Genomic DNA, 15,421 nt, shown 5'->3' on the forward strand with positions numbered 1-15,421 from the left:
ATGAGAGATAAGCGGTTCAGGTACTCTGGAGAGTTCAGAGGTGCTCCATTCGGGGGAAGAGGTCAGTTCGTGAGGGGACAGTCGAGCAGACCCCCATATTCAGCACCACCACCTCCTCGAGGTGCTCCAATGCGACCTTATCTCAGTGTTATCCCAGAGAGTTCTTACCGCCCACCAGCTATTGAGGGTCCTTCCAGTGGGTATTCAGGTCCCAGGCCAGACACTTAGTCAGCAGCCCATCGCACCGAAGAGTTGTTACGAGTGCGGGGATCCCAGTCACATGCGGAAGTTTTGCCCCAAGCTTCGAGGTAGACCAGTACAGCAGGTCAGGAGCCTATGCTTACCGGACCAGTTGCTCCACCCGTAGTCCGACCACCCAGAGGTGGAGGACAGGTGGGTAGGGGCCGTCCTAGAGGTGGAGGTCAGCCATACGGAGGCCAGCCAGTTGGCGCTCCAGCTCGGTTCTATGCTTTTTCGGATAGACCAGATGTAGAGGCCTCAGATGCCGTGATTACAAGTATTATTTCTGTTTGTGGAAAAGATGCCTCAGTATTATTTGATCCAAGATCTACGTATTCATATGTGTCATCTCTATTTGCTCTATTCCTCGGTGTTTCTCGTGAGTCCTTGAGTACTCCTATTTATGTGTCCACTCCTGTAGGCGATTCTGTTATGGTGAACCGGATCTACCGTTCCTGTATTATTACATTCTGTGGTTATTAAACTAGAGCAGATCTCCTATTGCTTGAGATGATCGATTTTGAAATTATTCTGGGTATGGACTGGTTATCTCCATATCATGCTATTCTAGATTATCATGCCAAGACTGTTACCTTGGCTATTCCAGCATTTTCTAAGCTGGAGTGGAAGGGTTCACCTGTTAGTTCATTTAATCGAGTTATTTCTTTTATAAAGGCTCAACACATGGTTGAGAAGGGTTGTTTGGCTTATCTAGCCTATGTTCGAGATACTATTGCAGAGAATCCGACTATTGATTTAGTGCCTGTTCTTCGGGAGTTCCCCGATGTATTCCCGTCAGATCTTCCAGGTATGCCACCTGATCATGATATTGAATTCTGTATTAACTTGGCTTCAGATACCCAGCCTATATCTATCCCGCCGTATCGTATGGCTCTGAAAGAATTGAAAGAATTAAAAGAACCGCTTGAAGAGATACTAGCCAAAGGGTTTGTCAGACCGAGTGTATCGCCTTGGGGTGCACCGGTATTATTTGTGAAAAAGAAGGATGGAACAATACGGATGTGTATTGATTATCTTCAATTGAACAAAGTCACCATTAAGAACAAGTACCCGTTGTCGCGTATTGATGATCTATTTGACCAGTTGCAGGGTGCTAGGGTATTCTCTAAGATCGACTTGAGGTCGGGGTACCATCAGTTGAAGATGCGGGATTTGGATGTTCTGAAGACTGCTTTCCGTACTAGATATGGTCATTATGAGTTTCTGGTAATGTCTTTTGGTTTAACTAATGCACCGACAACATTTATGGATCTGATGAACAGGGTATTCAGGCCTTATATTGACTCATTTGTCATTGTCTTCATTGATGGCATTTTGATCTACTCTCGTAGTAAGGTGGAACATGAGCAACATATGAGAGTATTGCTTCAGACATTGCGGGAACAAAAGTTATATGCTAAGTTCTCTAAATGTGAGTTTTGGCTAGAGGCTGTAGCATTTTTGGGACATATCGTTTCGGGCGAAGGTATTAAAGTTGATCCCAAAAAGATTGAGGTCGTTCAGAATTGGCATCGTCCTTCTTCGGCGACGGAGATCAGGAGTTTTCTGGGTTTGGCACGTTATTATTGTCGGTTCATGGAAGGTTTTTCATCTATAGCAACACCTTTGACCAAATTAACCCAGAAGGATGCTCCATTCCGATGGTCCGATGATTGTGAGGTGAGCTTTCAGAAGCTCAAGACATCATTGACTATAACACCAGTGTTAATGTTGTCTTCTGGTTCGGGGATGTATACAGTGTATTGTGACGCTTCGCGCATTGGCTTGGGTTGTGTATTGATGCAGGAAGGGCAAGTTATTGCATATGCTTCACGTCAGCTGAGGCCCCACAAAAAGAATTATCCGGTACATGATTTGGAGTTAGCTGCGATTGTGCACGCTCTTAAGATTTGGAGGCATTATCTTTATGGGGTGTCTTGTGAAGTTTCCACTGATCATCGCAGTTTGCAGCATTTGTTCAAGCAGAGGGATCTAAATTTGAGGCAGTGCAGATGGCTGGAGTTACTAAAAGATTATGATATTACTATCTTGTATCATCCGGGCAAAACAAATGTGGTTGCAGATGCCTTGAGCAGAAAGGCGGAGAGTATGGGTAGTTTGGCTTTCATTTCAGCAAAGGAAAGACCATTAGCACCAGATGTTTAGTCTTTGGCTAACAGACTTGTGAGGCTGGATATTTCAGAGCCCAACCAAGTTCTTACATCTGTTGTGGCCCGGTCTTCACTATTTGAACAGATCAAGGCTCTCCAGTATGATGACCCACACCTGCTGGTTCTTCGTGAAACGGTACTACGAGGTGGTACCAAGGAAGTTACTATTAGAGCGGATGGTGTTTTGCGACTCCAGGATCGTCAGTGTGTTCCTAATATGGAAGAACTGAGGAGAAAGATCCTAGAAGAGGTACACAGTTCTTGATATTCTATTCATCCAGGTGCTACTCAGATGTATCGTGACTTGAGGCAACATTATTGGTGGCGACGAATGAAAAAGGACATAGTTGAGTATGTAGCTCGGTGTCTAAATTGTCAGCAAGTTAAATATGAGCACCAGAGGCCAGGTGGCCTACTCCAACAGATGACCATACCAGAGTGGAAATGGGAATGAATTACTATGGATTTTGTAGTTGGGTTGTCGCGGACCTTGAGGAAGTTTGATGCAGTTTGGGTGATTGTTGACAGGTTGTCCAAGTCGTCACATTTTATTCCTGTTGTGACTACGTATACTTTAGAGAGGTTGGCCCAGATTTATATTCAGGAGATAGTTCGGTTGCACGGTGTGCCAATTTCCATCATATCAGATAGAGGCCCTCAGTTTACTTCACATTTCTGGAGAGTAGTACTGAGTGAGTTAGGGACTCGTGTAGAGCTCAGCACAGCCTTTCATCCGCAGACTGATGGACAGTCAGAGAGGACAATTCATATTTTGGAGGATATGCTCAGAGCATGTGTGATTGACTTTGGAGGTCAGTGGGATTGTTTCCTGCCTTTGGCCGAGTTTGCTTATAATAACAATTACCAATCCAGCATCGAGATGGCTCCGTTTGAGGCTTTATCTTGTCGGCAATTTCGTTCACCTATCGGATGGTTTGAGCCAAGTGAGTCTAAGTTATATGGTACTGATTTGGTAAGGGATGCCTTGGAAAAGGTAAAGTTGATTCAGGAGCGAATTCGTACAGCATAGTCCAGACAAAAGAGTTACGCGGATCAAAAAGCGCGTGATATATCATTTATGGTAGGTGAAAAAGATCGCTTGAAGGTTTCTCCGATGAAGGGAATTATGAGATTCGGGAAGAAGGGCAAGTTGAGCTAAAGGTTTATAGGCCCATTTGAGGTGTTGAAACGAGTTGGGGAGGTTGCTTATGAGCTTGCCTTGCCTCCCAGCCTATCGGGAGTTCATGCCGACCTATCACATGTGTTAGACTTTAGCACAGTTCAGCTAGATAATAGCTTGGGTTATGAAGAGGAGCCAATTGCCATTGTTGATAAACAGGTTTTCTCGTTGAGATCCAAGAGGATTTCGGCAGTAAAAGTCCAGTGGAGGGGCCAACTAGTCGAAGAATCGACTTGGGAGACTGAGGAAGACATGCGGAGCAGATATCCATACTTATTCAGCACTCCATATACAATTCTAAACCCGTTCGAGGACGAATGTTTGTTTAAGAGGTAGAGAATGTAATGACCCAACCGGTTGGCCTTAAAGTTCTAAGTTTGACTTCGGTCAACATTTCGAGAAAACGACCCCGGAGTAGAATGTTGATGATTCCAACAGCTCCGTATGGTGATTTTGGACTTAGGAGCGTAATCAGAATTGTTTTTGGAAGTCCGTAGTGAAATTAGGCTTGAAATGGCTAAAATAGGAATTTAAAGTGTGAAAGTTTGACCGGGGAGTTGACTTTTTGATACCGGAGTTGGAATTCAGTTCCAAAAATTTTCATAGATCTGTTATCTAATTTATGACTTGTGTGTAAAATTTGAGGTCAATCGGAGTTGATTTGATAGCTTCCGACATTGAATGTAGAAGTTGAAAACTCTTAGTTTCATTAAGCTTGAATTGGGGTATAATTCATGGTTTTAGCGTTGTTTGATGTGATTTCGAGGTTCGACTAAGTTCGTATGATGTTTTAGGATTTGTTGGTATATTTGATTGAGGTCCCTAGGGGCTCGGGTGAGTTTCGGATGGTTAAGGGATCAAAAGTTGGACTGAAAAAGCTGCTGCAATTTTCAGGCGGGCGGGGGAGCACAGACTCCTACTGCGCAGGCTCATGGACAGGCAGCTACTGTATATCAGACCCAGGGTGCATTACCCGTGGGTCGAGTCCAGCATGTGGCAGCAGCTACACCTGAGCCCAGGCCGGCTATAGTCGCCGATCCTGAGAAACTATCGGACAGATGGACTAGACTACATCCTCCTGTCTTCGGGGGTGAGCGACATAAGGATCTACAAGATTTCATTAATCGTTGCAAGGATAGACTGTACAACATGAGGATATTGGAATCCCATGGGGTTGATTTTGCTACTTTTCAGCTAGAGGGTAGAGCCCGTAGATGGTGGCAGTCTTATGCTCTTGGCAGACCAGCAGATTCTCCTCCCATGACTTGGGACAGGTTCACCCGCATTTTATTGGATAGGTATATTACACCCTCCCAGAGGGAAGAGTTGCGGTTTCAATTTGAGCAGCTCCAGCAGGGTCAGATTTCAGTGACTGATTATGAGGCGAGGTTTTCTGAATTATCTCGCCATGCACTAATGATACTCCATACTGAGGCGGAGAGAGTGCGAAGGTTTGTAGCCGGTTTACATACTGGTATTCAGGCTACTATGGCTCGAGAGGTTGAGATGGGTACTTATTATGAGCGAGTTGTGGAGATAGCCCGGAGGATTGAGGGTGTACGTCAGCGGAGCCGAGAGCAAATTATGAGAGATAAGCGGTTCAGGTACTCTGGAGAGTTCAGAGGTGCTCCGTCCGGGGGCAGAGGTTAGTTCGTTAGGGGACAGTCCAACAGACCCCCATATCCAGCACCACCACCTCCTCGAGGTGCTCCAGTGCGACCTTATCTCAGTATTATCCCAGAGAGTTCTTACCGCCTACCAGCTATTCAGGTTCCTCCCAGTCGGTATTCAGGTCCCCAGGGCTAGACACTTAGTCAGCAGCCCATCGCACCGAAGAGTTGTTACGAGTGCGGGGATCCCAGTCACATGCAGAAGTTTTGCCCCAGGCTTCGAGGTAGACCAGTACAGCAGGGTCAACAGCCTATGCTTATCGGACCAGTTGCTCCACTAGTAGTCCGACCACCCAGAGGTGGAGGACAGGTGGGTAGGGGTCGTCCTAGAGGTGGAGGTCAGCCAGGCGGAGGCCAGCCAGTTGGTGCTCCAGCTCGGTTCTATGCTTTTGCGACTAGACCAGATGCAGAGGCCTCAGATGCCGTGATTACAGGTATTATTTCTGTTTGAGGAAAAAGATGCCTCAGTATTATTTGATCCAAGATCTATGTATTCATATGTGTCATCTCTATTTGCTCTATTCCTGGGTGTTTCTCGAGAGTCCTTGAGTACTTCTATTTATGTGTCCACTCCTGTAGGCGATTCTGTTATGGTGAACCGGATCTACCGGTCCTGTATTATTACATTCTGTGGTTATTAAACTAGAGCAGATCTCCTACTGCTTGAGATGATCGATTTTGAAATTATTCTGGGTATGGACTGGTTATCTCCATATCATGCTATTCTAGATTATTATGCCAAGACTGTTACCTTGCCTATTCCAGCATTTCCTAAGCTGGAGTGGAAGGGTTCGCTTGTTAGTTCATCTAATTGAGTTATTTCTTTTATAAAGGCTCAACACATGGTTGAGAAGGGTTGTTTGGCTTATCTAGCCTATCTTCGGGATACTACTGTAGAGACTCCGGCTATTGATTCAGTGCCTGTACTTCGGGAGTTCTCCGATGTATTCCCGTCAGATCTTCCAGGTATGCCACCTTATCGTGATATTGATTTCTGTATTAACTTGGCTTCAGATACCCAGCCTATATCTATCCCGCCGTATCGTATGGCTCCGAAAGAATTGAAAGAAAAACTTGAAGAGATACTATCCAAAGGGTTTGTCAGAGAGAGTGTATCGCCTTGGGGTGCACCGGTATTATTTGTGAAAAAGAAGGATGGAACAATGCGGATGTGTATTGATTATCGCCAATTGAACAAAGTCACCATTAAGAACAAGTACCCGTTTTCGCGTATTGATGATCTATTTGACCAGTTTCAGGGTGCTAGGGTATTATCTAAGATCGACTTGAGGTCGGGGTACCAACAGTTGAAGATTGGGGATTTGGATGTTCCGAAGACTGCTTTCCGTACTAGATATGGTCATTATGAGTTTCTGGTAATGCCTTTTGGTTTAACTAATACACCGGCAGCATTTATGGATCTGATGAACAGGGTATTCAAGCCATATATTGACTCATTTGTCATTGTCTTCATTGATGACATTTTGATCTACTCTCATAGTAAGGAGGAGCATGAGCAGCATATGAGAGTAGTGCTTCAGACATTGCGGGAACAAAAGCTATATGCTAAGTTCTCTAAATGTGAGTTTTGGCTAGAGTCTGTATCATTTTTGGGACATATCATATCGGGCGAAGGTATTAAAGTTGATCCCAAAAAGATTGAGGCAGTTCAGAATTGGCATCGTCCCACTTCGGCGACGGAGATCAGGAGTTTTCTGGGTTTTGCAGGTTGTTATCGTCGGTTCGTGGAAGGTTTTTCATCTATTGCAGCACCTTTGACCACATTAGCGCAGAAGGGTGCTCCATTCCGATGGTTCGATGATTATGAGGTGAGCTTTCAGAAGCTCAAGACATCATTGACTACAACACCAGTGTTAGTGTTGCCTTCTGGTTCGGGGATGTATACAGTGTATTGTGACGCTTCACGCGTTGGTTTGGGTTGTGTATTGATACAGGAAGGGAAAGTTATTGCATATGCTTCACGTCAACTGAAGCCCCACGAAAAGAATTATCCGGTACATGATTTAGAGTTAGCTGCGATTGTTCACGCTCTAAAGATTTGGAGGCATTATCTTTATGGGGTGTCTTGTGAAGTTTACACTAATCATCGCAGTTTGCAGCATTTGTTCAAGCAGAGGGATCTAAATTTGAGGCAGCGCAGATGGCTGGAGTTACTAAAAGATTATGATGTTACTATCTTGTATCATCCGGGCAAGGCAAATGTGGTTGCAGATGCCTTAAGCAGAAAGGCAGAGAGTATGGGTAGTTTGCCATTCATTTCAGCAGAGGAAAGACCATTAGCCTCAGATGTTCGGTCTTTGGCTAACAGACTTGTGAGGCTGGATATTTCAGAGCCCAGCCGAGTTCTTGCATGTGTTGTGGCCCGGTCTTCACTATTTGAACAGATCAAGGCTCGCCAGTATGTTGACCCACACCTGGTGGTTCTTCATAAAACGGTACTACGAGGTGGTGCCAAGGAAGTTACTATTAGAGCGGATGGTGTTTTGCGACTCGAGGGTCGTCTATGTGTTCCTAATGTGGAAGAACTGAGGAAAAATATCCTAGAAGAGGCACATAGTTCTCGATATTTTATTCATCCAGGTGCTACTAAGATGTATCATGACTTGAGGCAACATTATTGGTGGCGACGAATGAAAAAGGACATAGTTGAGTATGTAGGTCGGTGTCTAAATTGTCAGCAAGTTAAATATGAGCACAAAGGCCAGGTGGCCTACTCCAACAGATGACCATACCAGAGTGGAAATGGGAACGAATTATTATGGATTTTGTAGTTGGTTTGCCGCGGACCTTGAGGAAGTTTGATGCAGTTTGGGTGATTGTTGACAGGTTGACCAAGTTGGCACATTTTATTCTTGTTGTGACTAAGTATACTTTAGAGAGGTTGGCCCAGATTTACATTCAGGAGATAGTTCGGTTGCACGGTGTGCCAATTTCCATCATATCAGATAGAGGCCCTCAGTTAACTTTATATTTCTGGAGAGCAGTACAGCCTTTCATCCGCAAACCGATGGACAGTCAGAGAGGACAATTCAGATTTTGGAGGATATGCTCAGAGCATGTGTGATTGACTTTGGAGGTCAGTGAGATCGTTTCCTGCCTTTGGCCGAGTTTGCTTATAATAACAGTTACCAATCCAGCATTGAGATGGCTCCGTTTGAGGCTTTATATCGTCGGCGATGTCGTTCACCTGTCGGATGATTTGAGCCAAGTGAGGATAAGTTATATGGTACTAATTTGGTAAGAGATGCCTTGGAAAAGGTAAAGTTGATTCTGGAGCGACTTCGTACAGCACAGTCCAGACAAAAGAGTTACGCGGATCAGAAAGCGCGTGATATATCATTTATGTTAGGTGAAAAATTTCTCTTGAAGGTTTCGCCGATGAAGGGAATTATGAGATTCGGGAAGAAGGGCAAATTGAGCCAAAGGTTTATAGGCCCATTTGAGGTGTTGAAATGAGTTGGGGAGGTTTCTTATGAGCTTGCCTTGCCTCCCATCCTATCGGGAGTTCATCCGATTTTTCACGTGTCTATGCTCGGAAGTATCATGCCGACCTATCACATGTGTTAGCCTTCAGCACAGTTCAGCTAGAGAATAGCTTGGGTTATGAAGAGGAGCCAATTGCCATTGTTGATAAACAGGTTCGCCAGTTGAGATCCAAGAGAATTTCTGCAGTAAAAGTCCAGTGGATGGGCCAACCAGTCGAAGAAGCGACTTGGGAGACCGAGGAAGACATGCGGAGCAGATATCCACACTTATTCAGCACTCCGAATACAATTCTAAACCCGTTCGAGGACGAACGTTTGTTTAAGAGGTGGAGAATGTAATGACCCAACCAGTCATTCTAACTTTTAGAACCCCGTTCCCTAAAATAAAACTCTCCGTAGGTGCTTGTAATGATTTATGACTTGCGGGAATGGTTGGTTCGAGATTTGAAAGTGTTTGAGGTGAAACTGGAACACTTGATTCCTTAAGTTGGCCTTAAAGTTCTAAGTTTGACTTCGGTCAACATTTTAAGAAAACGACCCGAGAATAGAATTTCGATGGATCCAACAGCTCCGTATGGTGATTTTGGACTTAGGAGCGTGATCGGAATTGTTTTTGGAAGTCCGTAGTGAAATTAGGCTTGAAATGTCTAAAATAGGAATTTAAAGTTTGAAAGTTTGACCTGGGCGTTGACTTTTTGATACCGGAGTCGAAATTCAGTTCCGAAAATGTTCATAGATCCGTTATGTAATTTATGATTTGTGTGTAAAATTTGAGGTCAATCGGAGTTGATTTGATAGGTTCCGACATTGAATGTAGAAGTTGAAATCTCTTAGTTTCATTAAGCTTGAATTGGGTTATGATTCATGGTTTTAGCATTGATTGATGTGATTTAGAGGTTCGACTAAGTTCGTATGATGTTTTAGGACTTGTTGGTATATTTGGTTGAGGTCCCGAGGGCCTCGGGTGAGTTTCGGATGGTTAACGGATCAAAAGTTGGATTGAAAATCTTGCTCAACCAGTAGTCCGACCACCCAGAGGTGGAGGATAGGTGGGTAGGGGCCGTCCTAGAGGTGGAGGTCAGCCAGGCGGTGGCCAGCCAGTTGGCTCTCCAGTTCGGTTCTATGCTTTTCCGGCTAGACCAGATGCAGAGGCCTCAGATGTCGTTATTACAGGTATTATTTCTGTTTGTGGAAAAGATGCCTCAGTATTATTTGATCCAGGATCTACGTATTCATATGTGTCATCTCTATTGGCTCTATTCCTGGGTGTTTCTCGTGAGACCTTAAGTACTCCTATTTATGTGTCCACTCCTGTAGGCGATTCTGTTGTGGTGAACCTGATCTACCGGTCATGTATTATTACATTATGTGGTTATGAAACTAGAGCAGATCTCCTATTGCTTGAGATGACCGATTTTGAAATTATTCTGGGTATGGACTGGTTATCTCCAAATTATTCTAGATTATCATGCCAAGACTGTTACCTTGGTTATTCCAGCATTTCCTGAGCTGGAGTGGAAGGGTTTTCCTGTTAGTTCATTTAATCGAGTTATTTCTTTTATAAAGGCTCAACACATGGTTGAGAAGGGTTGTTTGGCATATCTACAATATGTTCGGGATACTACTGCAGAGACTCCGGCTATTGATTCAGTGCCTGTACTTCGGGAGTTCCCCGATGATTCATGACTTAGGAGCGTGATCGGAATTGTTTTTGGAAGTCCGTAGTGAAATTAGGCTTCAAATGGCTAAAATAGGAATTTAAAGTTTGAAAGTTTGACCGGGGAGTTGACTTTTTGATACCGGAGTCGGAATTCAGTTCCCAAAATTTTCATCGATCCGTTATGTAATTTATGACTTGTGTGTAAAATTTGAGGTCAATCGGAGTTTATTTGATAGGTTCCGACATTGAATGTAGAAGTTGAAAACTCTTAGTTTCATTAAGCTTGAATTGGGGTATGATTCATGGTTTTAGCATTGTTTGATGTGATTTAGAGGTTCGACTACGTTCGTACGATGTTTTAGGACTTGTTGGTATATTAGGTTGAGGTCCCGAGGGCCTCGGGTGAGTTTCGGATGGTTAACGGATCAAAAGTTGGACTGAAAAAGCTACTGCAATGTTCAGGCGGACGGGGGAGCACAGACCCCTACTGCGCAGGCTCATGGACAGGCAGCTGCTGTATATCAGACCCAATGTGCATTACCCGTGGGTGGAGGCCAGCCAATGGAAGCAGCTACACCTGAGCCCAGGCCGGCTGTAGCCGCCGATCCTCAAAAACTATTGGATAGATGGACTAGACTACATCCTCCTATCTTCGGGGGTGAGCGACATAAGGATCCACAGGATTTCATTAATCGTTGCAAGGATAGACTATACAACATGAGGATATTAGAATCCCATGAGGTTTATTTCGCTACTTTTCTGCTAAAGGGTAGAACCCGTAGATGGTGGCAGTCTTATGCTCTTGGCAGACCAGCAGATTCTCCTCCCATGACTTGGGACAGGTTCACCCGCATCTTCTTGGACAGGTATATTCCACCCTCCCGGAGGGAAGAGTTGCGGTTTCAGTTTGAGCAGCTCCAGCAGGGTCAGATGTCAGTGACCGATTATGAGGCGAGGTTTTATGAATTATCTCACCATGTACTAATGATACTCCCTACTGAGGCGGAGAGAGTGCGGAGGTTTGTAGCCGGTTTACATACTGGTATTCAGGCTACTATGGCTCGAGAGGTTGAGATGGGTACTTCTTATGAGCGAGTTGTGGAGCTAGCCCGGAGGATTGAGGGTGTACGTCAACAGAGCCGAGAGCAAATAATGAGAGATAAGCGGTTCAGGTACTCTGGAGAGTTCAGAGGTGCTCCGTCCGAGGGCAGAGGTCAGTTCGTGAGGGGACAGTCCAGCAGACCCCCATATCCAGCACCACCACCTCCGTGAGGTGCTCCAGTGCGACCTTATCTCAGTGTTATCCTAGAGATTTCTTACCGCCCACCAGCTATTCAGGGTCCTCCCAGTGGGTATTCAGGTCCCCAGGGCAAGACACTTAGTCAACAGCCCATCGCACCGAAGAGTTGTTACGAGTGCGGGGATCCCAGTCACATGCAGAGGTTTTGCCCCAGGCTTCGAGGTAGACCAGTATAGCAGGGACAGCAGCCTATGCTTACCGGACCAGTTGCTCCACCAGTAGTCCGACCACCCAGAGGTGGAGGACAGGTGGGTAAGGGCCGTCCTAGAGGTGGAGGTCATCCAGGCGGAGGCCAGCCAGTTGGCGCTCCAGCTCGGTTCTATGCTTTTCCGGCTAGACCAGATGCAGAGGCCTCAGATGCCGTGATTACAGGTATTATTTCTGTTTGTGGAAAAGATGCCTCAGTATTATTTGATCCAGGATCTACGTATTCATATGTGTCATCTCTATTTGCTCTATTCCTGGGTGTTTCTCGTGAGAACTTGAGTACTCCTATTTATGTGTCCACTCCTGTAGGCGATTCTGTTGTGGTGAATCGGATGTACCGGTCCTGTATTATTACATTCTGTGGTTATGAAACTAGAGCAGATCTCCTATTGCTTGAGATGACCGATTTTGAAATTATTCTGGGTATGGACTGGTTATCTCCATATCATGCTATTCTATATTATCATGCCAAGACTGTTACCTTGGCTATTCCAGCATTTCCTGAGCTGGAGTGGAAGGGTTTTCCTTTTAGTTCATTTAATCGAGTTATTTCTTTTATAAAAGCTGAACACATGGTTGAGAAGGGTTGTTTGGCTTATCTACCCTATGTTCGGGATACTACTGCAGAGACTCCGGCAATTGATTCAGTGATATTGATTTCTGTATTGACTTGGCTTCAAATACCCAGCCTATATCTATCTCATCGTATCGTATGGCTCCGAAAGAATTGAAAGAACAACTTGAAGAGTTACTAGCCAAAGGGTTTTTCAGACCGTGTGTATCGCCTTGGGGTGCACCGGTATTATTTGTGAAAAAGAAGGATGGAACAATGCGGATGTGTATTGATTATCGCCAATTGAACAAAGTCACCATTAAGAACAACTACCCGTTGCCGCGTATTGGTGATCTATTTGTCCAGTTGCAGGGTGCTAGGTTATTCTCTAAGATCGACTTGAGGTCGGGGTACCATCAGTTGAAGATTCGGGATTCGGATGTTCTGAAGACTGCTTTCCGTACTAGATATGGTCATTATGAGTTTCTGGTAATGTCTTTTGGTTTAACTAATGCACCGGCAACATTTATGCATCTGATGAACAGTGTATTCAGGCCATATATTGACTCATTTGTCATTGTCTTCATTGATGACATTTTGATCTACTCTCGTAGTAAGGAGGAGCATGAGAAGCATATGAGTGTAGTGCTTCAGACATTGGGGGAACAAAAGCTATATGCTAAGTTCTCTAAATGTGAGTTTTGGCTAGAGTCTGTAGCATTTTTGGGACATATCGTATCGGGCGAAGGTATTAAAGTTGATCCCAAAAATATTTAGGCAATTCAAAATTGGCATCATCCCACTTCGGTGACGGAGATCAGGAGTTTTCTGGATTTGGCAGGTTTTTATCGTCGGTTCGTGGAAGGTTTTTCATCTATTGCAGCACCTTTGACCAAATTAACCCAGAATGGTGCTCCATTCCGATGGTCCGATGATTGTAAGGTGAGTTTTCAGAAGCTCAAGACATCATTCTGGTTCGGGCATGTATACAGTGTATTGTGACGCTTCGCGCGTTGGCATGGGTTGTGTATTGATGAAGGAAGGGCAATTTATTGCATATGCTTCACGTCAGCTGAAGCCCCACGAAAAGAATTATCCGGTACATGATTTTGGAGTTAGCTGCGATTGTTCACGCTCTTAAGATTTGGAGGCATCATCTTTATAGGGTGTCTTATGAAGTTTACACTGATCATCGTAGTTTGCAGCATTTGTTCAGGCAAAGGGATCTAAATTTGCTGGAGTTACTAAACGATTATGATATTACTATCTTGTATCATCCGGGCAAAGCAAATATGGTTGCAGATGCCTTGAGCAGAAAGGCGGAGAGTATGGATAGTTTGGCTTGCATTTCAGTAGAAGAAAGACCATTAGCCTCAGATGTTCAGTCTTTGGCTAACAGACTTGTGAGGATGGATATTTCAAAGCCCAGCCGATTTCTTGCATGTGTTGTGGCCCGGTCTTCACTATTTGAACAGATAAAGGCTTGCCAGTATGATGACCCACACCTGTTGGTTCTTTGTGAAACGGTACTACGAGGTGGTGCCAAGGAAGTTACTATTAGAGCGGATGGTGTTCTGTGACTCCAGGATTGTCTGTGTGTTCCTAATGTATAAGAACTGAGGAAAAAGATCCTAGAAGAGGCACACAATTCTCGATATTCTATTCATCCAGGTGCTACTAAGATGTATCGTGACTTGAGGCAACATTATTGGTGGCGACGAATGAAAAAGGACATAGTTGAGTATGTAGATCGGTGTCTAAATTGTCAGCAAGTTAAATATGAGCACATAGGCAAGGTGGCCTACTCCAACAGATGACCATACCAGAGTGGAAATGGGAATGAATTACTATGGATTTTGTAGTTGGTTTGCCGCGGACCTTGAGGACGTTTGATGCAGTTTGGGTGATTGTTGACAGGTTGACCAAGTTGGCACATTTTATTCTTGTTGTGACTAAGTATACTTTAGAGAGGTTGGCCCAGGTTTATATTCAGGAGATAGTTCGGTTGCACTGTGTCCCAATTTCCATCATATTAGATAGAGGCCCTCAGTTTACTTCATATTTTTGGAGAGCAGTACAGAGTGAGTTAGGGACCCTTATATAGCTCAGCACAGCCTTTCATCCGCAAACCGATGGACAGTCAGAGAGGACAATTCAGATTTTGGAGGATATGCTCAGAGCATGTGTGATTGACTTTGGAGGTCAGTGAGATCGTTTCCTGCCTTTGGCCGAGTTTGCTTATAATAACAGTTACCAATCTAGCATCGAGATGGCTCCGTTTGAGGCTTTATATGGTCAGCGTTGTCGTTCACCTATCGGTTGGTTTGAGCCAAGTGAGGCTAAGTTATATGGTACTGATTTGGTAAGAGATGCCTTGGAAAAGGTAAAGTTGATTCTGGAGCGACTTCGTACAGCACAGTCCAGACAAAAGAGTTACGCGGATCAGAAAGAGCGTGATATATCATTTATGGTAGGTGAAAATGTTCTCTTGAAGGTTTCGCCGATGAAGGGAATTATGAGATTCGGGAAGAAGGGAAAGTTGAGCCAAAGGTTTATAGGCCCATTTGAGGTGTTGAAACAAGTTGGGGAGGTTGCTTATGAGCTTGCCTTGCCTCCCAGCCTATCGGGAGTTCATCCGATTTTTCACGTATCTATGCTCCGGAAGTATCATGCCGACCTATCACATGTGTTAGACTTCAGCACAGTTCAGCTAGATAATAGCTTGGGTTATGAAGAGGAGCCAATTGCCATTGTTGATAAACAGGTTCGCCAGTTGAGATCCAAGAGAATTTCTACAGTAAAGGTTCAGTGGATGGGCCAACCAGTCGAAGAAGCGACTTGGGAGACTGAGGAAGACATGCGGAGCAGATATCCACACTTATTCATCACTCCAGGTACAATTCTAAACCCGTTCGAGGATGAACGTTTGTTTAA

The 15,421-nt window shown here is 44.5% G+C and overlaps 1 protein-coding gene across 1 annotated transcript; it reads left to right on the forward strand.

Annotated features, from left to right (window-relative positions):
• The first annotated feature begins 924 nt into the window (after positions 1-924).
• Positions 925-14,067, forward strand: LOC138903908 (uncharacterized). The gene is made up of 5 exons (XM_070192481.1): positions 925-1,187; positions 1,524-1,672; positions 10,230-10,423; positions 11,196-11,269; positions 13,653-14,067. The coding sequence occupies exons 1-5, from the start codon at positions 925-927 to the stop codon at positions 14,065-14,067; spliced, it is 1,095 nt and encodes a 364-aa protein (XP_070048582.1).
• Positions 14,068-15,421: the final 1,354 nt, after the last annotated feature.

Source organism: Nicotiana tomentosiformis, unplaced genomic scaffold (genome assembly GCF_000390325.3).
Source record: "Nicotiana tomentosiformis unplaced genomic scaffold, ASM39032v3 Un00134, whole genome shotgun sequence".
In the NCBI taxonomy this organism is placed as follows: Eukaryota; Viridiplantae; Streptophyta; class Magnoliopsida; order Solanales; family Solanaceae; genus Nicotiana; species Nicotiana tomentosiformis.

Excerpts from the sequence above, each read along its gene's own strand:
- LOC138903908 (XM_070192481.1), top strand. The coding sequence starts at position 925 with ATGGTTGAGAAGGGTTGTTTGGCTTATCTAGCCTATGTTCGAGATACT. Across the intron at positions 1,188-1,523 it reads GAAGAGATACTAGCCAAAGG|GGTATTCAGGCCTTATATTG; the intron begins GTTTGTCAGACC and ends TCTGATGAACAG. Across the intron at positions 11,270-13,652 it reads CCTCCCATGACTTGGGACAG|GGTGTCTTATGAAGTTTACA; the intron begins GTTCACCCGCAT and ends TCATCTTTATAG.